General features: G+C 40.7%; 3 protein-coding genes across 3 annotated transcripts; 2 read left to right on the forward strand and 1 right to left on the reverse strand.

The window, feature by feature from the left end:
* Positions 1–544: 544 nt before the first annotated feature.
* On the forward strand, positions 545–10,061 carry sftpbb (surfactant protein Bb). The gene is made up of 11 exons (XM_020938407.2): positions 545–699; positions 1,689–1,738; positions 2,811–2,885; positions 2,999–3,121; positions 3,205–3,279; positions 4,742–4,822; positions 5,652–5,835; positions 6,675–6,829; positions 7,258–7,338; positions 7,671–7,781; positions 8,874–10,061. Exons 1-11 carry the CDS (start codon positions 648–650, stop codon positions 8,907–8,909), a joined length of 1,023 nt encoding a protein of 340 aa, XP_020794066.1. The 5' UTR covers positions 545–647; the 3' UTR covers positions 8,910–10,061.
* usp39 (ubiquitin specific peptidase 39) lies at positions 9,945–17,722 on the reverse strand. Its single transcript, XM_020938408.2, has 13 exons — positions 17,546–17,722; positions 16,440–16,518; positions 16,254–16,348; positions 15,348–15,484; positions 15,050–15,202; positions 14,315–14,540; positions 13,965–14,039; positions 13,820–13,887; positions 13,175–13,363; positions 12,477–12,619; positions 12,083–12,218; positions 10,751–10,837; positions 9,945–10,133 (listed from the first exon to the last, which is right to left on the reverse strand). The coding sequence occupies exons 1-13, from the start codon at positions 17,604–17,606 to the stop codon at positions 10,080–10,082; spliced, it is 1,503 nt and encodes a 500-aa protein (XP_020794067.2). The 5' UTR covers positions 17,607–17,722; the 3' UTR covers positions 9,945–10,079.
* cunh2orf68 (chromosome unknown C2orf68 homolog) lies at positions 17,681–24,923 on the forward strand. The gene is made up of 4 exons (XM_020938409.2): positions 17,681–18,124; positions 19,135–19,250; positions 20,445–20,644; positions 21,705–24,923. Exons 1-4 carry the CDS (start codon positions 18,024–18,026, stop codon positions 21,825–21,827), a joined length of 540 nt encoding a protein of 179 aa, XP_020794068.1. The 5' UTR covers positions 17,681–18,023; the 3' UTR covers positions 21,828–24,923.

The raw sequence follows: 24,923 nt of genomic DNA on the forward strand, positions 1-24,923 counted from the left end.
CTAATTGTCAAATTTTGAGAGTCCAAACTATTCTACTTTTGTCAGGACAAAACAGAAACTTTGAAGTCATTTTTCTCAGTTTCACACTCGGGAGAGTTAAAGTCTTTTGCCTTTGTAGGACAGTGTAGTTCTATGTTTGTGCTGGTCCAGGTTCTGTGTACAGTTCATATAATTCTATGGTGCAGTTCATAGAAATGATCACGTCATATATACGTGATTTTGTCTCCATCTAGTGGTTGTGTCACGCTATTGACCGCCTTCAACTGAACAGAAATGATAGATTTCCATGGGTTGTGCATTTAGGCAACTTGGTCTTTGAAAAAAATACGGTATGCATTTCTAACATGAGCCTTTGTCATGTTTCTCCTCTGGTCCTTTTGTAAATCTCACAGTGGAAATACGCTCCAACACTGACAGTGCAAACTCATACAATTACTGCAAACGGAATCAAACAGTTTGCGCACTTTGTAGACAGTCCAGAAAGACTCAGGAGAGTCTAATGTAATAAATGCTCAGTGAGCACATGCGCTCGGTGCGCTGCTGTGATTGGCTGAAGCGCGCCTCTGGTTTCCGGGGCCGCTCTGTTTTTATTATTGCTTTATCGTTTCTGTTTGGTGACACTGGATCATCTGCGCTCTGCTCGCGTCATGGCGCTTTTCTGGCTCACCGCAGCGCTGCTCACGGTCCTCCTCAGCCCGGGTAAGTCCAGAGCCCTCCGTCCCCCCCGGGCCCTCGGTCCTCCTCAGCCCGGGTAAACCCAGGACATCCACGGTAATGGGCCCCGGATTAGAATCACCTGACCGGGCTGCGTCCGTCTAAGTCCGGGGAATGCGGACAATGGAGTTAGAGCCAAATGTTAGTGTCTGCGTGTCATCTCGTTTATCTCGTTTTAAACAGGCGTGCTCAGATGTTATTGTCGTAAGAGTCATTCAAAATAGAGCGTCATAAATGCAGCAGCTTCATAAATGCACGAGCCATGACCAGGACAAATCAGACAACTAGAATAGAATAAAGAGAAACCCCAATGACTACATATGATTTATGGTCATTACATTTGACTCGATATTTGTAATCATCAAAAACGCCTAGTCACATGTGTCCTTACAGGAACTGTAGCCTACGCTGTGTCTGTTTTAAAGAAGGGAGTAGCCTACAAACACAGCCTGATGACAGAGACTTCACCTGCAGATAGAGACACATCCAGGTTTGTCTCATTCTCAGTTTATGTTCAGGCCTCATGTGAAGATCTGAACCTCCAGAATTATCTCCCTGAGCTGCAGACGCTGCACTAGCACTGACTCATGTTTGGTGCAGGTGCTGGGGTTTAGGTAGAGACCATTCAGATCAGAGAGAAACATTTTAGGTTTAAACACACTGGATTTCAGCACTAAAACTGGCAACACAAATGAGAAAGCTATAGTGTAAACAAGTGTTCATCATGTCCAGTGGTCTTGTAATTAAGAATAAATTGGCATTACTGTTATTTCCAGTAAGAACTATCTCAGTTGAACATGTTTCCTTCATATCTGGGGACACATGGGTTCTATTTACTGAATTTAAATCAAAATCTTACATATGGTTCTTATTAATTTGCAGATTAAATGATTGTCTTTGTGTGATTGTGTGTGTGTGCGTGTGCGTGTGCGTGTGCGTGTGTGTGTGTGTGTGTGTGTGTGTGTGTCCTTTAGGTTCCTCCAGGATGGTCCCAGGTCTCACAGCCCTCAGACCCAAACACCAGGTCAGGATCATTGTGTGTGTTTTGTGTCACACAGACCATTAGATGTATAAAAAAAAATACAAATCAGTATTTCTGAAATAATGTAAAACAGAAATACCCTGGTCTTAAATCCACTATTTTATCTCAGGTTTACTCATGTAGCCCCACACTGTGAGTGTGAGGGTTAAAGCAGGAGGAGCTGATTTTCACACCGCACAAAGAGGAAATATTCAGTCTCATCTGTAGCTCTCAGACCCATTAGCACATGGCTCATATCCACATGCACCAGTGTGTGAGTGTGTGCACAACTCGAGGACACATCTTTTCAGACAGACATTGGTGTGTGTGTGTTCCTTTTACAATTAGCTATTTGGGAGAAAATACACACACAAACAAAAGCATTTCACCCATTCTTTAGTGCCGCTGAGGCACAGTGTTGCCATAGATACTTTGAAATAGTAATCTGACTACTGACTACTGATTACTTCTTTTAAAAGTAACTTAGTTAAATTGTCTCCAGCACAGAGTTGTACAACCAACCTTTATGTTGCCATCCTCAGCTGAAATAAAATCAAAATAATGTTTGTATTTTCAGCTGCAAAAGGTATAACCTCTCTCCCTCCATTGTTTACATCTGACTCGTGACCAGAGATGATTTATACAATCTTTGGGGTCATACAACCCACTTCGCCAAAAAATAAAAAGAAATAAATAACCTACGTCGCCCTGAAATGCAAAAATAGTAACGCACAATGTATTAGATAAGTAAGTAAGTATAAGTAAGTATTAGATAAACTTACATTTGACTATTAAATTTGGTTTGGAAATAGCACTGTGTTAGACTACTTGTTACTGAAAAAAGTAGACGGACTACAGTAACGTGTTACTAAGTAGCGCGTTAGTGGCATCACTGCTGAGGCAACTGTCAGGAGCAGGAGGCACAGACCCATGAGCAGATCCGAGTCCTGGTCTGGATCTCAGCTGTTCATGTTTTGTGTAGCACAGTCGTCTGAGAGCTGCTCTTGTAGTTTAGACCTTCAAATACAACGTGTGGGATTATTCAAGGAGTTGATGTGAGCCTGTGTGTGTTCAGTCCACAGACATGTGCTCTGAGTGCAGTGGCCTTCTGCTTCTGTCCACCAACATGATCTCCAGCTCCAGCACCAAGGTCAGGAGACACGGAGAGCCTCTTTCTCTCTCTCTCTCTAGGCTGCAGTATATGACTCTCTCTCTTTCTCATTAGAGTGCAGTGTATAACTCTCTCTCTCTCTCTCTCATCAGACGGCGATGTATGACGCCCTGCTCGCTCTCTGTGGGCGGCTCCCTCCTGTCCAGGCCTCAATGTGTCAGAAGCAGGTGGACACTCATCTGGCCTCTGTTCTGCAGCAGAGCCAGAGCCCTGATGTAAGTCCCATTTCAACTCCTCTTTTATTTTCAGCATAATGGATGTGTGAATCCTTCTGTGTGTGTGTGTCTGTGTGTTGTAGAAATCGTGTGGACTCTTCGGCCTGTGTGCTGACACCAAAGAAGTACCTGACCTCAGTGAAAGCAGAAGTGAGAAGGTGAACTGAAACATTCTAAGTTTGGTCACTTCTACAAACTGTTCAAAAAGTGTGAGGGAAAGTTGTACATCTAGGTAAATACTGTGTTATTTTGTGTTGTGTGTTTTTTATACCAGAGGGACATTATGTAAACTTTAACTTTAATGACCTTTTACCCATTTATAAGAGTGGAAAGAGGGAGAATTATGCAACATTGACTTTTAACTGTGTAATAACATTGATCCCTCATCAAAAACATGCTTGAAGAGTTTTAGATATCATTCATGTTTCAATAATCTAGCGATCTCTTGGGCCAGTATGAGCCCATCCCTCTTGTACATGGATCAGTTCACAAGCCTACGTTACAGATAGTCACACATGACAATTTTTAACAAAAACACTGCTAAAAACAAAAATGAAACTTGTTAATATGTTGTGAATACCCCATAGAATTAAAATCTTCCTCTTTAAGTTGTTCTATCAGTGGTTCCCAAAGCGAGGGTCGTAAGATGATTTTCCAGAAATATATTTCACATATACTGTAGCGTCTTACTGTGGGTAATGAATGGACAAAAGTAGTTCACAAGATGTCGTTTACTGTGAGAACTGAATTGGTTACTGTCGGCCTTAACCGCGCCAGTACAAGGTTTGGTTAACAGGACCCACTCAAACTTGGACCACCTTTTATTTTTAACACAGTCATATTATATATACACAGACACACTCCACACTGGTGAATCCATATTTGCGCTTTCACCAGGACTGAGGAGGAGGTGGATTTTGGTGTTTTGGAGTTTGGATCATATTTGTTTGGCCTCAACTTTATGTGGACACTGCAGACTGGATGTGGATTTAATATTACACACAACAAGTCGACTTTGAGACTAAGGCCATGTACTTGATGCATTTCTGAGTTGACTCTCTGGGTGCTGGGTCAGCTCTTCTGTTTCATTGGTAAAGACACACTGCACTGCGCTTCGTTTGGCCACATGTAGCACTGTGCTGTATGTGTGGAAGTATAGATCCATGGTTGTATCCATGTGACTCGTATCTTGTGCACCTGCACTGCTGAGACTAAAGAGATGAACACACCAAAGTGTAAAATACCCACCATCAGATTTGGCTTTATCTAAGAGCATGTGTGTTGGGGGTGTAGCATTTCAGTGTGCTGTTTGAGAACCCCTGTTTTAGACCAGCAAGGACAATGGATAATAAGAATTGTTGATTATACAAATAAATAAATAAATATCAAACAGTAAAATGATGAGGAGGAGAAAGACAACCTTTATGTGTTTGTGTCAGGAGCTTCAAATCTCCATGAAACCCTACCTTCTGTAGGTAGGTATTCATGGAGTTAGAAAAGCACTGGATGTTGGTGTCCTCACACATTTGCTAACCCATCACAAGAACATACAAGAACATTTGATGTTCTTGTGATGTTATGTTCTTATGTTTGCTAAGCCCAGTCTCTTGCTGTGTGCAGGAGCAGTTCAGTCCTGTGTGCACACTGTGTGTGATGGTCGTGAAGAAGCTGGAGGCTCTGCTGCCCAAGAACATGACTGAGGTGAGGGTGTCATTTTGTTAAACCTGGTATGATCACAATATATTGGCTTATCAAAGCCTGTGCTCAGTACTTGGATGGGAGACTGATGGGAATATATGTCACAGTGGGGCCACAGTGTTGTTGTGTCCTTAGGCAAGACACTGCACCCATGTTGCCTAGTGTGAATGTGATGTGTGCATTGATAAGACTTTTATGTTGTGAAATGAAAGTAATGTTACTAAGTGTTGTTAAATGGGATGGACACTAGGGTGGGTGATTTAGTAGTGAGGTACTGTACATGGGTGAAAGCACTGAGGTACTTTTTTAAAGAGGTACTTTTTTCACTTTTGCTTCAGTATCTGTACTTGTATTTAATTTGCCCTGATAAATACATAAAAATTCATCTACAAATGTCAAATACGAGGCAGCTGATATAATACTCGTTGATTTAGTTTCAGTGCTGAAATCCAGTGTGTTTAAACCTATAATGCCTCTCTGATCTGAATGGTCTCTACCTAAACCTGCAGACATGAATTTTAGAAATCAAAATAATTGATATTTTACTTCAAGGTCACCGAAAGAACCTAAATATGAAGTATTAAAGGGTGTGTATGCGTGTGCGTGTGTGCGTGTGTGTGTGTGCACGTGTGTGTGTGTGTGTATGCGTGTGTGTGTGTGCACGTGTGTGTGTGTGTGTGTGTGTGTGTATGCGTGTGTGTGTGTGCGCGTGTGCGTGCGCGCGTGTGTGTGTGTGTATGCGTGTGTGTGTGTGTGTGTGTGTGTGTGCGTGCGTGTGTGTGTATGCATGTGTGTGTGTGCGTGTGTGTGCGTGTCTGTGTGTGTGTCGCAGGACGCCATCCGCAGCCTGCTGGCAGATGTGTGCGCTCTCATGCCCAAGTCCTATGAGCAGCAGTGTGAGGACTTTGTGGACAAGTACGGAGACGACATCGTGGAGTTCCTCCTCTCCTCCGCCGCTCCTCACACCATCTGCACTCTGCTCCACCTGTGCTTGCTCAACGACACGCCGGCACCACGTGAGTCCAACCCCAGTGTGCACACAGGAGAGGGAGCATCCAGAGAGCAGGGTTCTGTGAGCTCAGATGCTCAAAGGAGTTTCTGACTTAAATAGAATTGGTTGTATCATGGTTGGTTAATAGAATTCTGCCCTAGAAGTGACCAAAACCAGTTTAGAAAGCCAACTAAAAGCATCATATTTCCTCTGTTAAGGTGCATTATACCTGGTATTAAGCACTTTCCTGTCTTCATGGAAATGGTATTGCCTTAATTGTCCACAGTATGGCATTAGACTTATGTCTCTGTATAAAGACAAGCAGGTCTTGCTATCAGGTTAAATTACAATTTACAAATCTGGCCTGTGGAGAGGCGAGTGTGCAGTAAGAATGCATGATTTTCATGTATTTTTTCAGTAACAACACCTGCTGATTGAATGAACATGTTTAATGTCACACTGTGAAGCAGGTGTCTGGTGCCTCATCAGAGAAGTGACATGTGCACCTTTAAAGGGCATTTACATACAGCATTTCTGCTCTGTGTTATAATGTTTCCTCATTAAAAACATATCTGGAGTTATTCTGTTTCATTCACACATGTTTAACACAGAAACCCTGCAGATTTAGGCCAAGTTCTTGTCGTAAGAAGTGCTCCACTGTGTTTTTAAACTCCATGCATCTATCACAAGGCTAATATTGAAGGGTTTCTTAAACATGTGTGAATGAAACAAAACACAGCTCCAGGTGAGTATTCACACATCTCGCATGTTTTTCAGGAGGTAACAACATTATAACATGGCTCAAAGTTCACAAGAGTCAGTTTGTGTAATATAGGACCTTTCATGAGATAATTTTCTTTGTAGAAGCCTCATTACCATCAGACTGTGACTCCTGTCGCACCCTGTCAGTCCTGAGTCGGGTTCACCAGGGTCTGAACCAGGATCTGAACCAGACTGAGGCCCAGAGGGAGGCCTTCCTCTGGTCTGTGTGTGACCTGTACCCCCGCGCCATCCCCAAGGTCAGCCCCACAGAGCACTACTCATGTAAAAGTACTGCTACTTTAAAATAAGTAGAAGGGCATAGTAGTATTCATCCAAGAAAAGAGTAGGGGGTAAAAGTATTTGGGGAAAATACTCAAGAGTAACTGTGACAGTAAATGTCTTAATTTAACATCTGGGGTGAAAAAAAGAAAAGGAAACAATATTAAGTAATGCTCAAAATCACAAAAATGAGAATTTTTGAAGGAGTAAAACACAAATGTTCAAATTCTTTCACGTAAAGCCTTTGCCACTTGTAGACTTAAGAAGTACATAAGAGTACTATTACACTGTACATGTATATTACTCAAGTAGGGGTAAAAGTATGTGGCCTGAAAACTATCTTGAGAAGTAAATAATTTGATTAAAAAGTAACATGAGTAAAGTGTTTTTTGTTGCATGTTTTCAGTGTGAAGCTTTCATCAGAGTGTACAGTTCTGAGCTGCTCCGGGTCCTGGGGCCTCAGCAGGACCACTCTGACCCCTGTGAGGTACACGGCCATCATTTTTATCATCTCTAGATCTGTAAAGACCAGACTCTCCACTGACAGTGGCCCCCCAAACAGTGTGCTCAGGGGACCTGACTGTATGGCATGACCTCTTGTGCTGGTTTGGCTCTGGACTGGCCTTGTTGTTTTAAATCCCTATTGTAAAGTTGTTGTTTTTTTTATTTCTGCCTTTTAAACTAACTCTTGGGTCAAGAAATAAACAGGGAAATGTAACCAGGGAGATTTAGAAATGTTTACTGGTTCAGTCCTCTTTTATTTGATGAGAGAACAGTGTTGGTCTGGTGTAAATGTTGTCTGCTCCTCTGGTTCTTCAGAGAGCAGAGCTGTGCGTGTCCAGGAAGGAGACTCCTCTTCTGGGGCAGAGGCGCTGCACGTGGGGCCCCAGCTACTGGTGCAGAGACATGCAGACAGCCCAGGAGTGCGGGGTATGAACAGTTCACTACACTGCTCTCACTGTGTGCACTAGTGTAACACCAGCTCAGTGCTAACAATCTAATCTTACATCCACCATGACACAACAGCACCTTTAATATTATGACACTATTGTGAAAGAAGAACAGGCCTGCAAAATGTTTTCATCTCCTACCGAGTCCATAAATCCTCCATCATTTTGACTGTTGTTATTCCTATTTACATACAAGTTCATGTTAAAACATTGTGTTGAAATTGCATTTTTTCTTAAACTTTCAGGTTGTTCATAATATGATAATATTTTGTAAAAGAAAGAGTCAATTAAAAAAGATTTCTGTAATAGATTTGCATTTCTCTGCACAAATATTTCAATTTATTGCTATTTTTTGGGGTTTATATGCCATGAGTTTTCTGATTTGGCCAATTTGGAATCAAAGTAGGTTGGATATGACCCCCGGACCAAAATGAGTTTGACACCCCTGGTCTAGACACTGGCCTAGATCAATTAACTAGGTTCATTCATCTTTGCCATTTAGCACTGCATTTAAAGTCTTGTATGAGACTGCTGCATACATTTCAAATCTTTCCCCTTATCATCTGGAGACCTCCTCAACCCTGTCACAACCCCCGAGCTGAGAACCACTGCACTGGACTCACTGAGTTCAAGGTGTGCGAGGGTGTGGACACAGAGCACAATACTCATGTGTTCAGACAAGACTCCTTTAGTGGCACCTGTTTCATTTTCTACACCAGCATCAAGCACAGTCACAAACTCTACCAGTGTGTCTCCACCCTGCAGCACTGACGCCATTTTAGGGCACACCTGGGCACACCTGGGCACACCTGGGCACACCTGGGCACACCTACACACAACCCAGATTGGAGAGGTAGCTTCTGATAGACCAAGTTACATTAGAATTAGTTTGGGTTTTTTTAATCTTTAATTTATAGCTTTTCTCTCAAAATGTTCCATTGCCCACTAACACAGTAAAAAACAGTACTTTAGTGTTTAGATTTTGAAGAACTGGTTAAATAGAGGATTTATCTTTAATGTTATATAACTTATTGACTTCCAAACATAACCCTCGTGTGCTTTGTCTTTGCAGAACCAGGCCTTCTGTAAGAAATTTGTTTGGAAGTAGATCACCTGCTGTTCACGCCCTGTTACTGCTTCTCCTGACTATTGCACTGAAGGTTCTGCTGATTTTGTTTTATAATGACAAATATTCACATCATGTCTGTTTTACTGTGTGTGCTTCAGCCTACAACAGTGCTGTCACTAGTCAAATGAATGTCACTGCATGTTCTCTCTGTTACAATTACACACCACTAATACGCTGGGCTCACTGTGTACAGCTTGAAGATCAAATTTTACATTTTGGGGGAAGGCTTATTTATTTACAGCCAGTAACTTTTGAAAATCTGAATAAGAATAATGCAAAATAACAAAACAATACACAAACCTGATTAGGGAGTGGGTCTATAGACTTCACATATTCAACTTCTCCTTTTCAAATGACAAAAATGTGCTGAAAGAGGACACTTTGACCTTAATTGCCTTTTTCCTGACAAAGATGCTGAACTTTTTCTCAGTTTTTTGAAGATAACTCAGTGCTACAGAGATATTAAAGACCCTATATTACACTAAATGGACTCTTATGAACGTTTAGTCATGTTGGAATGTAGCTACCTCCACAGAAACAGATCTGGAGTTGTGTTTAGTTTCATTCACGCGATTGAATAACTCTGCTTCTCGAAAGCTCAAAACACTCTGTCACACCTCGTGTTAACTTGAAAATTGCCACTTTATGATAACAGCTACCTTTGACCTGTAGTTCAGTAGAGATTAGAACTTGACGATTCTAGTGACGGTGTTTGGAAGTTTTAAAACACAGTGGAGCACTTCATGTATTACCACCTAAGATCAGTGTTTTCTGTTTGAGAGAAGAAATCAGCTTCACTGTGAATGAAACAAAACACAACTCCAGGTCTGTTTGTGACGAGGAAACATTATAACAACATAATATGGGCCCTTTAACTATAAACCAGGTGAAAACATATATTTAAACAATTCTGCTGTAGATTTTCACCTGTTGCATGGCACAATTTTACTATAAACTTAGAATATTTAGTCATGTGAACCCAAGCGATACAATGATAAAGAAACACAACACAGATTAATCGATTTGTTGTTTTATTAAGAAACACATTATTCCAGATATAACAGTGAAAAATATGAAAATGTACACGTTTGCTGTACTATGCTTATGAAATAAACTACTCCCTCTCCTCTGTGTGGAGTTCTGTCTCTACTACGCCCCCGTGTGGTGGTTCGTGTCATCGCTGCTCTCCTGTCTTTTCCAGATCTGTATGAGGAGAAAAGAAATGACAAAAATTAAGCTTTGTTTGTGTTTTATACGAAAAAACACTACTGTCCAGATCCTGATAAACCAATAAATATGAACTAGTCACGTCGAAATGAATCACTTTTCCTGAGAGTTAGACATTGATTTGATGTTGTTTTGGTTCTATTTATTGCATGTATCTTTTATTTTACTAGTGGATTCTGTCTCTAGCACAACAATTATTCCAGTTTTTAAAATGAATTTAGAACATAGGTATATTTGGATTATGCACCATACTTTGAGACTATATTATACTATGTACTGGTGTCATAAAAGTATGGACAGTCACAGAATTCTAGGATTTTTCATTAATATCAAAAGTCAAATTTTGCAATAATATCAGATGTGTAATCGAATCTGTTGTTGTTCACACACTAATAATTCTTGGTTAAAACTTGTTTTTTCTAACAGAAGATCTCCAGTTCAAAGTCAGAGATATTTGGCTGGTATTTGTCAGGGAGCGTTACAATGGAGTATAAAAGAAAAGCTTCTCTAAAATCATTCACATAAAACACGTATGCGATCTAAGACAGTGTGAAGTGAACGTAGAGATTTGGACTCTGCTCTGAGAACCTCACCTGGATGTAGGCCTCTGACAGAGTGATCATCTGAGGCAGGATGTCTATCACCTGGAGGTCCTGCATCTCGTACCACTTCCCTGTGCCCTGAGAGGTCAGAGTTCACACACAGGTCATACAGAGGTCACATATAGAAAAAGCCTAATCAGAGTGGCCTTCCTAATGCATCTTCACATCTGTCCTACTGCCAGTGTTGGGGAGTAACAGATTACATGTACCGGGATTACGTAATCAGAGTACAAATTATGAGTAACTGTATTCAGTTACAGTTACTGTTTCAGTGAGTGGTAATTGGATTACAGTTACTTTGTTGAAATAAATGGATTACAGGGCGCTATTTTCTTGTTTTCACATTTTGGGCTAAACCAGGACTAAACCAGGACTAAAGCAAGACTAAAACAGGTCTAAACCAGGTCTAAACAATATGACGCTAACAGTAGGTGGACATAATTTAAGGCAGCAGTGATCTCATATAAAAATCATTTCTCTATCAATAATATTTTTTATATGCTTAAGTAAAGACTGGACTTTTTATTTCCTTTTAGCAGATAAAACACAACATCTTATCTTAAGACTTCCTGGTCTTTGCTTCTCTACAGTAAACAGTTGCTTATTCATGGAGACTTGGGCTCAACAGACAATTTGAAGAACAAACAAGAATTTTCAGGATGTGGTTAATACATTCATGTCGTTTAAAAAGCATGACAATATCAAGTAATCCAAAGTATTCAGATTACGTTACTCACCTTAATTAATTTAATTAATTACATTACAAACTACATTTTGGTGTATGTAATCTATAATCTGTGGGGAATACATTTTAAAAGTCACCTTCCCAACACTGCCTACTGCTCTGTTTTATCACACAGCCACTCTGTGTGGGCTCTGTGTGCAGCTCAAGTCACTGTCGAGTCATCCTTATAAAGATCTTTTATAGAGGGTTTTGACACACATGTTTAGACCAGAAGTTGTCACTTTCTAAATGATGTAATACTCTTTTCACGGCTCAAGCTTCTGCATGATTGGCATCAGCATAATGGTGGAAGCCACAGTTTAGTCTTTGACACCTTGTTGGCTGGTGTCATAATAACAATAAATAAACAGTAGAAAGAGGCACACCTCCATAATAACCCTAGATGATTATCTGGGGAAATTATCAGCAATAGTCTCAGTTATTTTTAATTAATTTCACGTTTGATTTGCTTGAGAGCTGTAGGAAACAGAAGATGACTGTTTGCGGTTGTTTGTGTGCTTCATTGTGACTGAGACTTAAGGAATCAGAAGTGGAGGAGTGAGCCAAACAGAAGTGGAGGGGACCTGTGAGAAACCTACATGGTGGAGGACGTGTATCCTGTAGGAGCCCTCAGTGGGTTTCCCATCATGCACCACGTTGGCCACCAGGTCGTAGGTGGTGTTCTTCTCTGTGGCCTGGGCCTCCTCTGTCAGGTACTCACGCAGGTCCACGTTCCTGAGGAGAACAAACATTTTTAAAGATTTTGTCTCCCTACATTGACGAAAAACACCATCATTTGTTCCATCATATTTAAATAAAGCATTCCTTCAAACTATGAAAAAATGTAAATGCTCTAAATCATTTGTTTCCTCCCCTTTCACAGATGGACAAGACCACACCATGTGACATAAAGATTCTTCTGGGCTCTTTAATGGAGAGTTCTATAGTGCTGCTACAGACCCTTAGGCACTAGGTCATGTGACACTGACTCACGTGATGGGGAAGTTGACGATTGTTGGGTTCTTTTCCACAAAGAAGTTGTTCTTGGTGAATCTTTTGATACAAAAGATGAGATAGGGAGGAAGCTTGGTCAACTGGAACCTCTTCAGGAAGTTCTCTTTGTATGTTTTGTATTCCTGACAACACAGAGACAAGAGTGTAAAACATCTTAAACTGCTCTTACACTTGGCACTTAAGATTAAATAATTCATGAAATGACATGTTTATTTTAAATATATAATAAGTATAGCTGAATAAACCTTTTCCTATAGTTACATTGTATGTGGGGTTCATAATCATGAACTACCAACAGGGCAGAGGTGAGTGAAGTAGACTAAATGTTTGCTCAGATAAGAGACCCATCATTATCTTAATAATTATGACTCAAGTACAGGTCCATGTAATCAAATTCAAGAACTTAAGAGAACAAATATTTGATGAAAACACACGTCAACTCATTTCATTTTTGTTAAACTCTATTTACTTCGGGTTTTTGTGTTCACACAAAAGACAGACAATTCTTGACAATTCTTACATAGTAGTTTGAAATAGTAAATGTACAGTAAGGAGGATGGTGAGGGAAACCTAAATGTAACAACCACTAATGCCTCTACATACAAGTGATTAGTGACAGTTCCTAGTGTTCCTGGTTGCATGTGTGCCGTCCCCGTGCCCCTCCTTGTGTGCTGTACCTTCTCAGTGTTGCCGTTGAACTTGCCCAGGATGTTGAAGAGGGGCACCTGCGGGATGATGAGCTGCTCCTTCTCGTCCTTGTAGAGAGGAGCTGTGGGCAGGTCCAGGGTCAGGAACAGGAACGTGGACTCAGACATCTTCTCCTGGTAGTCCTCTGTGTGCAGCAGGGCCTCCTTCTCCTCTGGAGTCTGAACACAACACAAACTAAATAATGCTGCCTCAATCATGCAAATACTGCAAAAGCTCCTCTGCAGTAGGGTAGTGAAAAATGACACTCAGTACTAGTACTCATAAGTGCACTGTTCATGTGTGTAAAATCCCTCAGTACTATTCATTTTAAATGATACTGCAAATACAAATATATTTGTAATATATAAATATTACTAGATCAGTAAAACCCCACTTGGTAGACATGAGGTTTATTTATCCAAAATGCTCATTTCAAAGTTGATTTTGAGAAGCATTTCATACAAAGCAGTAACATCTTCATAGATACGAGCAAAAGGTGGACCCTCCATCAGAAAAATATAGAGCACCTTTAAAATGTGTACTCTGAATTGAAGAGGTAAAAAAAAAAATCTACAGTATACATCCACATTCACAATATTTATCATTTACAACCCCACAGTCCCTGTGTGACTCACCAAATCTGGATGAGGGAGCTTTTTGGAGAAGATGCGCATAGAGCCCTGGAAGGCCTTTGTGATGATGGCTGTAAAATATGGTTACTACAGTTAAACAAACTGAATATATTATGTTCAAACAGCATTGTAGTAACTGTGCACTCACAGGATTTCTTCTTGGTTCCTCCCAGAGCTCCATGTAAAGCATTCAGGAACCACGTCATGAAGTCCACTGCATCTCCTGCACAACCCACAAGCAACAGTCAGAGAGTGATGAGCTACTGTACAAATGTGTAATAACAGTCACATCACAAATAAGGCATGTTTAAGAAGGCAAGAATTCAGTATTGATGGTTATCATTACGATGTTGTACGAGGTAAAACCTATAACATGAGACTTGGTGATGTGGTGGTTAAACTTCTTATCCTGCTGGTGTGAATGGTTCTTAATAGATACACCAGTTGTTTCTTACCCTGCTTGTAGGTGGTTCTTATCCTGATGTGGTTGACTCTTACCCTGCTTGGTGATCTGGAAGGTCTTCTTGCTGCAGAGGACCACAGCCTGGAGCATCTCGTGGGGGGACACGTGGGCCTTGAAGTTTCGGGGGTTCCACAGTTTCCTCATGAGCTCTCCAAACCTCTGCACCAGGAGGAACATGATGTCTCCTGGAGGCCGCCGGATGTCCCGGTAATTCTCCTCCTCCAAGAAGTAGTTCCTCAGAGGGGGCACATTTGAAAAGGCCTGGACACATCAAGGAAACAATGGCATTTGTGTTTTAGATTACTGAACATTCTATATGACTATGTTGTTAGATTAAGATGGGAGACCAGCAAATATGCTTCCAGAAATATTTTGTATTGATATTTCTTTAGTAATTTTGTAATAAAAATATCAAATATGTATGCAAGCTCCCCTCCCATCTGAGAGAGTGACATAAAGTCAATGTTAAACAACCCACTGGCCCATCAGGTGTATCCATAACAGGGCCGCACAGTAAGAGAAGATAAATGTAGTATCTGGCAACTAAAAAAGCTAAGTAATAACATAGTTATAGCAACACTATTTGACACAATACCTTCAGTTAAATTAAAACGACTAAAAAACTTTTTTTTTAATTAAATTCAATTCAGACTTAAAATTTTTAACCATGTTGTCTTAAAAATACATCCAGGTGGTATTTTGTTTCATTTACGTTCTCCTGAAGCTGATTAGATTTAAATATAAATTACAGGTAGCTTGCTCCTTCTTACCTGTAGCACTACATTGGCGTAGTCATTGGCCTTGATGTTGTTGAGTCCTACAATCCCTGGCAGATAGGTGGTGCCGTCATAGGCTCTGTACAGCTTTCCCTGTTTGTCCAGGCCTGCGATGTGCTGCTTTGCGAACGTAGGCTTCAGCACATACTGAAACACCACACAACAGACACAGGCTCATGTAGGGCTCGTGTAGGGCTCGTGTAGGGCTCGTGTAGGGCTCGTGTAGGGCTCGTGTAGGGCTCGTGTAGGGCTCATGTAAGGGCTGTGTGTAGACACTAGGGGGCAGTCTCACCGTGATATCCTCCAAAGAAGAGTCGATGATCTCGTAGTTGTCTGGGAGACAGTAGAACTTGAGTGTGTGCAGGTTGAGGAACACGTGATGGGTGAGCTGCACACTGTGGGTGTAAGCGTGGGACTTCAGGCCCCGCCCTGAAACACAGAACCAAGTGAAGGTGTGGGCTGGGGATCTATGGGTTTGTCATTATCTGATATAAACTGCAGTACAGGGCTGCAGTCCATTAAAGACATGCCCTGACGACTGATCATCTGGCTAAAGAGGAGAGTGGTGTGAAAAGCTTTCAGAACGTTTCAGTATGTGTACATGGTCTAACCATGTATCTGACTCTGATGTACTCACAAAACTACAGCTACACAGCCATTCACACAGAAACAAGTATTTATACAGAAAAGTACTAGGAAGCATAATCAACCAATGACTAAAGGCTGAAAATGGCTAAATACTGCATTGTCTGTCTAATGCAGTGATTCAAACATAAGGAGGGGGAGTCGAGACACAACTTGGGGTCCCCAAAGCTTTTTAAGATTTCCAAAACTTAGACTACTAGAATTATAATTAAGCAGTGCCATTTAAATCTATCAAAATACTGATTCAATGAAGCACCAATGAACACAGAATGGGTTATGTTATATAGCCTCCTTTTATATCTATCTGTACCCAGCTAAGGCTGACTGTCATCATTACACTGACTTCATTTCTTCTGACTGCTAAGAGGAGAAGCTCCCTACCATTTTTGTTTTGTAAAAGTAGCTCTCTGAGGGAAAAAAGGTGGAGAGCCCTTGTGTAAGTGGTCTTACATTAGAGGATGTGGTAAACATTAGACACTACATACAGGCTAGGTGTGACATGCCAATTTCCATTCAAGTTTATTTTATGAATTGACTTTGTGAGTTGACCAACCTTGAAAGTATTTCCCACATATAAGACACGCGTAAACATTTATGTGTGAGAGAGAGACGGAGCACAGCTTCTCAAAGTCGAAATCCAATACGCTCCTGCACACACATACAAGAGCTTAGAGCGTCCACTATATTTGCCACACAACAGCACTAAAGCCTGCAAGAGGCAGGTCTGTGGTGATCTGACCTGTTGATTGTGTCCAGGTACGGACAGTGGCGACTCCTGCGGTCTTCTGCCTGACGTCCTCGCCCAATTTTGGGAGCCACTGAAACAAAAGAGACAACAAAGAAAAGCCTTCACGACATATCAGAGAGAATACACCATGTGGTCTTACACTAGTTCTGAGAAAATTCAACATGAAATTGTTCAGGAAAGCTGATTTTTTTTACCCCTTGCTTCAATTAGTATCTAGTTTCGATATTAGTTTTAGTATTGATTAGTATCTGATTTTCAGTACTGTTGTAGGGTGACGAGATTTTCAAAATAAAAAAAACTGGGACATAAACAGAATAAAATTGTGAAACAAGTGCGTAATTAAGTAAAAGTGTTCTGCACTCTGCACTAATGTGAGTCAGTATAGTCACATTTTCTTTGTGTTTTGGACATTTTTAAGATGCTTTTCTGTATTTTACCTAAACAACTGACAATTTATGCCTTTTTACTGCTGGCAGTGATCAGATTGGCACTGGTTTTGGATAAATCTGCTGGGACAGGGGACACGGGGCTCAAAACTGAGACTGTCCCGGGTAAACATCTGGTCACCCTGTACTGTTGGCACCCCGAGGTTAGAACAGAAAGCATCATTTTGACTCTAGAATAGAAAATAAGTAAAACTTTGTATTATGAGGCAGGAGTTGCCAGACCCGTTCTCCCAGCACATACTGATGCAGTTTCACTCACAGTGTCTGATACATCGCTTTAACTTCTTGAGTTCTTTTTAAAGACAATGCAGTAAAGTGTGTTTACCTTGTTGACATGTTTCGGCTAGCAGCCGTGGCTCGGTGTGTGAATGATGAACACTTTTCTAACTGTGAATGAGTGAAAGCTTTGGATGTACTCAGTTACTCTGCAGAGGGAGATTTTTAAAGGGTGACTACTTTATTACATTAAATGTATAACGTACCACTCCCCAGACAAAGCATGTGCTAATGCTGCTTTTAAAATGTAAAATGAGTCTTCACACAAATGCAGTGAAAATAAAAACACGTTTCATGCCCTATGCTTTTACTCTTACGCATGCTAGCAACCGGCTAATTTAGCTTTAAACGTGTGTACAAAAGACATAAGGTCACCTTCATCGTCATTATCATCATCGTCCACGTCCACGTCTCTCTCTCGCTTCAGGGAAACCATGATCACGTTTAATTTGAGAGGTTTAAGAGAGAAAAACTGCTTTGTTTTGGAAGTATTGAATGAGTGAGTGCCTCCAGATCTGCGCCGGATGTGACGTCACTTCACCGAGTAAAATGGCGGCGTTAAAACTAGTCCGGAGTTATTTAAAATCTTGGATAGAGGTTTTGTGAAGTGAATTCTTCACATAATTTATCTGAATCGCATCAAATATTGTGTAACTGAGACTGGCGGCAAATCATAACATTTATAATACATTGTTCCATGTGTGGTTTTGTTAGTACTCGTTAGAAAGCGGTGCAGTAACTCCGGTTATACTTTGTTGGCCAGTGCTTTAGCACAGATTAGCCATGTAGCATTTGTGAGTGATAGTGAGGGCTGCACATTTGTTTGTTTTGATCTTCATGTGTTATTATAAAAATGGACATACTAAAAGACGATGAGCTCAAGTATAAACCCGGGGGCCGTTTGGACATGAGCCACGGCTTTCTGCACCATATTCGGAGGAACCAGATTGCCAGGTGAGAGACTAGTTACTAGTAAGTTTGATACATCTTATTGAATCTTTTTTTTTATTTTTTTTTTTTTATCAGATATAACCTTTTATTGTAAAAGTGTTTCAAAATAGTTTTAAATGAATTGTATGTAACAATCCTGCATATGTATGTTGTGAGTCAAGTTTATCCGTCTATAATATTTTTGCTTTAGTTGATACATGGTGTAGTTTAGTTTTAGTAAGAGTGGGCTAGTGCGGACTAGGGCCACCACATCTCTAGATTTTGCACAGATATAGATTAATATAGATGCAATCTATTTCGTAATATACATTTTGTGTTTACAATTTAAGAATTTAAGAAATCAGTGAAGGATTTGACATTCTATTTTCGTATTAGTCATTTATAATGCGTATTTGGTCTTACTTAGATGACACTAGGGATGTCAAAAGTATCGAAAATCATATACATATTCATACAAAGCTTAGTATCAAAACTAGATACTTTGAACAAGTACTGATATTTAAAAAGTCCCTTTGACAGGACAGAGCAGATTCTTTCCTGAACATCTTTAGAATGAGCTTGAGCTGTATCAGAAGTATAACACACATAGACTAGTATACACATATGGACCAACATGAACCTACTGCACCACTGACGATTACACACATATAACACACATGGGAATAGAAAAGAAAGTGCTACCATTTAATGTGGAAAATAACATTCTATTGTCTAAAGAAATTGCTTTTTATTATTATTATTATCATTGTGGTTTGGGAACTGGTATTGAGTTTAGAGTTCTCACAATGCTAGAATTTCAGATTACACTCAAGTTTGATTGTTGATGGAAAGATGTCTTTATTCTGTTGTAGTCTATATATTTAAAAAAAAAATGGCTTCACTAAAAAACAACAAAGATGAACTAGTCTAAAACTCATGTATTCTGTGTTTGTCTGACCTAATACCTTTTTGAAGATGTAGTAGAATACACTTCTCTCAATGATGTTCTAATTGTTCTTGTGCATTTGCTCCAGAGACGACTATGATAAGGAGGTGAAGCAGGCCAAAGAGCTGCAGAGGAGGAGACACACCACAGTGCCCAGACGCCCACGCAGACCGGACATTCAGGTCTACCATCCCAAACGCAGAGGTCAGAGCGACAAGCTAAACACGTCTTAGATAGATCAGTGTTATGGTGTACAGCCTCTAGCCACTTTACACTGTTCACCCACCATACCTGTAATTGGTATTTAAGTTATTAACATTCTCTAAACTTAATAAAGAGTACAACTTCTTCAAAAAAAATATTGCTTGAGTAATAATACAAAACAGTGGTCCAAGAAATGACTCTAGTAAAAGTCAAGTAAGACTAAAAGAGTATTTCAGATTCAGAAAACATTATTGATCCCAGAGGGCAGTTCATTTACGGCATTCTCAGAGCAGTTCTCATATGCACACAAACACACACAGAGTCAGTCCGTTACAGTCCACAAGTGGAACTCACTATACATATTACAGTGCAAAACTGACCGTAACATCTGATTTCTAATACTAGTCCATCTAAAAAAAATTCTAATATCATGAAAATGTTTAATATTTTTTGTCACTTAGCTAAACCAGTATATTATAAAGACTCATGACATATGAAGTTTGAGTGTTTCAAAGCTTCTGAAAAAGTTTTGAAATGAGCTTCTGAAATGAGTGACAAAAATATTGAACTTTTTCATGATATTCAAACTTTTTTAGATGGACTAGTATGTTATTATAAATTAAAGTAATTGGAAGTTATAAATAAAGACCAAAAATTAGCATAGATCAAAAATTGAGACCTGAAGGAGCAGCGCAAGAAACACAAGTTATTTCATGTCGCCAACAAAAAGCTTTTGTCACAGAGCAACCAAAACTTGAACTTAAAGCCATAGGATGTCATAGTATTTTTTTTTTTTTTTTTTTTTTTTTGATAAAAATACACTTCAGTAAAAGCATGTTCTTTCATTTTGTATTGCAAAAAAAAATGCATCTTTACTGTGAGTGGGCTTGCATATCCACAGACCTGACTCTTATTTGGCCTGGAGGAGAGCCTCATCTTGCTTGTTTCTGTGGAAATTTTATTTCTTTGGCTATAATCTTCCACAGTATGGTAGAGAATGATCCGAAGTATGGCTTTAGCTGTCTATTGTCATGGAATCATGCAGGTGACATGCCACTTCCAGACACGTCCATATTGTACCTTTTAAGAGGACTGTTATACTGTCACATCTGTTATTCCAGGAGTAAAAGTGTGGAGTCTGGAAACGATGACAAAGACCATGTTATTCACAAGTCACTGTGTGTGTGTTTGTAGATGGTTCGAGGGCAGATCCAGGAGGCGAGGCAGATGAGTGCAGCGACAGCTCTGGTTCACACGCGGAAGGGGAGGGGCCTCTGGAAGGCGAGGGGCCTGTGGAGGGGGAGGGGCCTGCTGAAGGAGAGGGGCCCACGGAGCTGTTCTGGCTGGACTATCAGGCCGACTGTGGAAGTGTGACCTCGGTCCTGGTGCACAAGGTCAGATACAGCGCCACATTCAAACTGCACAATTGTGTTACGTCACATACAGGCTCCTGGTGCTGGACGTTGCTGGATGGTCCAGGACTGACCACATGCTGAGGAGCATTTAGGAGACTTTAGGGGAGATAGATTACCGTATTTTCCGCACTATTAGGTGCTGTGGATTATAAGACACAGTGTCATTAAATGGTCTATTTTCAAACTTTTTTCACAAATAAACCGCACCGGACTTTAAAGGAAACACAACAGTGTGATGGGTGAGTGGTTTTGTTTGTTTGGTGCGTTCACGGTGACTCTGGGCTTTGTTCAGTTGTGGCGTGTAGGGAGGGTGCTGTCTGGGACCGCTGGATTGTCGGCGGAAGGTTTGTTCCTTCATTCCGTTCCTCGTCGGCGTGGAGTGATGAGTGTGTCTGTGGGCATTTTTGGCTGTGCAGTCGCTGTCTGCTCCGTGTGTGTTTGTGTGTTCTGCAGGTGGTGCGGTTTTGTAGTTTACTGAAGTCGTGCGGGGATACCGGAGTGGATTTGTGTATCGGGCGCTCTGGCTTGCGGGACACGCGGTCGTTTTTTGATGGGGTTGGAGGCTTTAGAGCGCGTCTAATAGCCCGGAAAATACGGTAGTACTGCCCTAGGCGAGTTCTATACTAAGTATTTTCAGACTGATAGTTGCTTCCACTTTACCACTGTAATAGATGGATAGAAGGAAATTCATTTTAATGATTTAATAAAAATAAAAAAACACTGCTCATACTGACAGAATTTGACTTTAGTGATGGGCGTAGGTCTCTGTCAGCCGAACACGAGCAGTTTGTGATTACACTGCATTGTAGGGGAAAAATGCTTTTTGGGCAGGAGGGATTTTTCTTCGATGTAGTGTCACAGAAAGGTCACTAGTCCAGCTCTAAACTAGCAATGCCTATTCAGTTATTTTTACAGATCCATAATGTTGGGCTAGTATGGAGCTAGTCCTACTACTTTTACATTACAAGTGATTCTTTTCTTAAAACTGTGAATTGTTTTGTTCTGTTTAGAGTAAACTCAAATGTGTTGTGTTCACCAGGAGGACAAACCAGAGAAGGTGGTGGAGCGCGTGGCACAGAAGAACATTTTAGACGAGGCCATGAGAGCAGCTCTGAGGGCCCGCGTCCAGAATGAGATGGACAAGAGACGGGACAAGTGCTGACAGTGGGCACACACAGGGGACACACACACCGAGGACACACACCGAGGACATGTCCAGACGAGCCCTGACAGTGGACACACATGTGGGATCATAGACTGCATATAGAAATGAACTAAGGAACGCCATCCTGGTCAGCTCCAGGCAAAACAAGGCGAATAGTTCCAGCAGATCATTTGGAGCCTATTTCTGTGTTTGAAAGTGGAAGTGTGCGATTCATGGAAACAAAGAGCCAATCAGGAGAGAGGTTGTTGAAGGTACAGGTGAGGTTGGGAAGGGTTCCCACTCACACAGCTGGTTTGTCAGGGGGCTGTCAATCAAACCTACTGTTAACACCAGCAGGAGCCAACCTCAGGGACAGACGGCCCCTGATTGGTCCGTCAGCAGAGGTCACAGAGAGAGGGCTCTGAGTTATCGGTAGAAAGTGAACTGAAGCTAGAGTCTATGGTTATAGGCAGAGGAAACGGACAGGAGACGAGACAAGACCTGACGGTGGGCACACGTGAGGACAGAGGACATGTCCAAAAGTCTGTGTGTCTCTGTGTCTGTGTGTGTCTCTGTGTCTGTGTGTATGTGTGTGTCTGTGTGTGTGTGTGTCTGTGTGTGTATGTCTGTGTCTGTGTGTGTGTGTGTGTTGGAGGGTGGAAGTGTGGGACTGTTTCCTGGAGCTGCTGAGGGGACAGGGTACAAAAGGGACATGTTTTGGACAAGGACAGTCATGTGGACACAGCCTGTCATACGCCACATGTTTAAAGACAGTGTGTAACTTTTCTGATGTAGAGTCTGACACCTGGTTCTTTCCTCTAGGATGAATGTTCCACAGTGTAGTATTTAACTTCTGTATTCATGGAGCCATCAGATCAAATCACAGGTCAGATCTGTGGAGAGGCGAGCCCACTCTCAGTTAAAATGCATGAAAATGAATATAAACAATGTAGGTACGTTTAAAAGTCCAATATGACAATATTTTCTGATCTGTTCTAATGTCGTTTCCTCAGCACAGACAGACCTGGACTTGTGTTTTGTTTCACATGTTTAACACACAAACCTGCACATTTAGCACGAGTTCTTCTCTCACACAAAGGTACACTGTTCCACCTTGTGATGTCATGTGGAAATAAAGGAAGTGCTGTACTGTGTTTTTAAACTCCACATACCTTCACTAGAATCATCTGGATGGAATAGCCAATTTCTACTGACCTAAAGGAGCTGTTTACTTGAAAACTACCACTTCATGACATCACAAGGTGGAACAGAGCATTGGAGTTTTGGATATGTAAACAGACTAATAAAAAAGAGTTACTCAAGCATGTGTGAATGAAACAAAACACAACTCCAGGTCTGTTTTTGAGGAGACCCCATGTTATAACATGACTTAAAGCTCACAGGAGTCAATGTGTAATAAGATCTTTAATGTCATTGCACTTCAGTCACATCATCATGGAGACAAGCTGTTGACAGATCCTCATCAGACAAGTTCTGTAGTGCACCTTATTGAAAGTACAGCAAGGACCACAGGAGTCGAGTGGGCTTGTCTTTAAGGAAAATGAGAACTTAATTTCAATGAAACATCTTCCACCTGAGGGATGTGGCCAAATATTTAGCCATACTGTATACAGGCAAAGCCAGATAAAAGTACTGTTATGGAAGGGCATCTGGCTTAAACTTGAGCCAAAGTTCTCACAAGAAGGGTTTTGTTACTCTACATTTTTGCCAGAATATATATTCTCTGAATATATATTATCCCGTAACTGTGAACAATAGTGTGAGATTGTTTCATTTTATACATGTTATAATCTCTGAGCCAAACGAGTCTGCGTGTCCATAAACCATGTACACTTTTACTTTGTTTAGTTGTCACTACAACTGTCCCCAGGTTTAGCTAATCTTGATTTGGCTCATTGGGCTAAGCTTTCACCCACCAACCAGAGGGTAACCAGTTCAAACTTCAGCCAAGAAAAGTGCTAACTGTTTCAAAGAAATATCTCCTCCACGTTGCCCGTGCCACAGTAAAGTACATCAGGACTGTATCGTTTCAAGTGTTGGTTACATTTTGTGTTGTAGAATTTTTGCAGTAGTTTTTTATTGTCTGTAAAGGTGTGTTTTTTCATATATTTATTTGGTGCTTTCTAAATCCTTTGTATTTTTGATACAGTTATTTCCATGTAAAATGGATTGTGCACAAAAACACTTGTCTGCAGCCATATCTGCACTGTAAATAAACATGTCTACACCAGCTCACATGGAGTTCAAATGGATGAAAAATATTGATCCGGTAGAGAAGTTCTGATGATAATTTTCACCAAGATAATATGACGATCCAACTCAAGTATAATTGCTCACATACTTAAAGGTGCTGTACCTGTTTTTCACAGGCTTCAACACATGAAAAACAGTTTCAAATTTGAATTTGTTTGCAGAGGTCTAAAGTTCTTCCTCACTTACTTTATGCATTCAGAGCATCCTAATTATTCACTACGATGAGTTTATGAGCGTTTTCACAGCTTTCAAACTCCAGGGGTCAAAAGTTTTAGAACACCCTCGTTTTTTTCTGTTATTTATTGCAAATCAAGTCGTGTAAGTCCAATGAGTCACTTGAAATGGTACAAAGGTAAAAACTGAACAGACAGAGGTTAAAAAAAGACAAAAGAACAAAACACAAGTCCAAGCTCTGCCAAAACCACTTCAGGAAAAAAGAACAAGATGATAAAACTTGAAACCCTGGAGTGTCCAGCAGCACAGTGTCCAGACTTAAACTCCATGGAACTGGTTTTGGATGAACTGGACAGAAGAGTGAAGCAACCTACAAGTGCCACACATTTATGGAAACTTCTGCAACAGACTTGGGAAGAACTTTCTGAACAATATTTGATTTGTGTTGTAAAAAGAACGAGCCACGAGTGTGTTCAGCTGTTCTATCTGACAAAGGTCGACACACACGTCAATCAAAAGTTTAGAATACGAAAACTGGAAACGGTTTATAACCCATGCGTACATATATGCGTACATGACTTTCTACTTTAAGTTTGTGATCTGTAAAAAGACAACTAAATAAACTATTCAAATGAGCTGTTACTTCTGTGCTCAGAAACATGACAA

Source organism: Boleophthalmus pectinirostris, unplaced genomic scaffold (genome assembly GCF_026225935.1).
Source record: "Boleophthalmus pectinirostris isolate CB_2022bp ecotype Guang Dong unplaced genomic scaffold, ASM2622593v1 HiC_scaffold_4, whole genome shotgun sequence".
In the NCBI taxonomy this organism is placed as follows: Eukaryota; Metazoa; Chordata; class Actinopteri; order Gobiiformes; family Gobiidae; genus Boleophthalmus; species Boleophthalmus pectinirostris.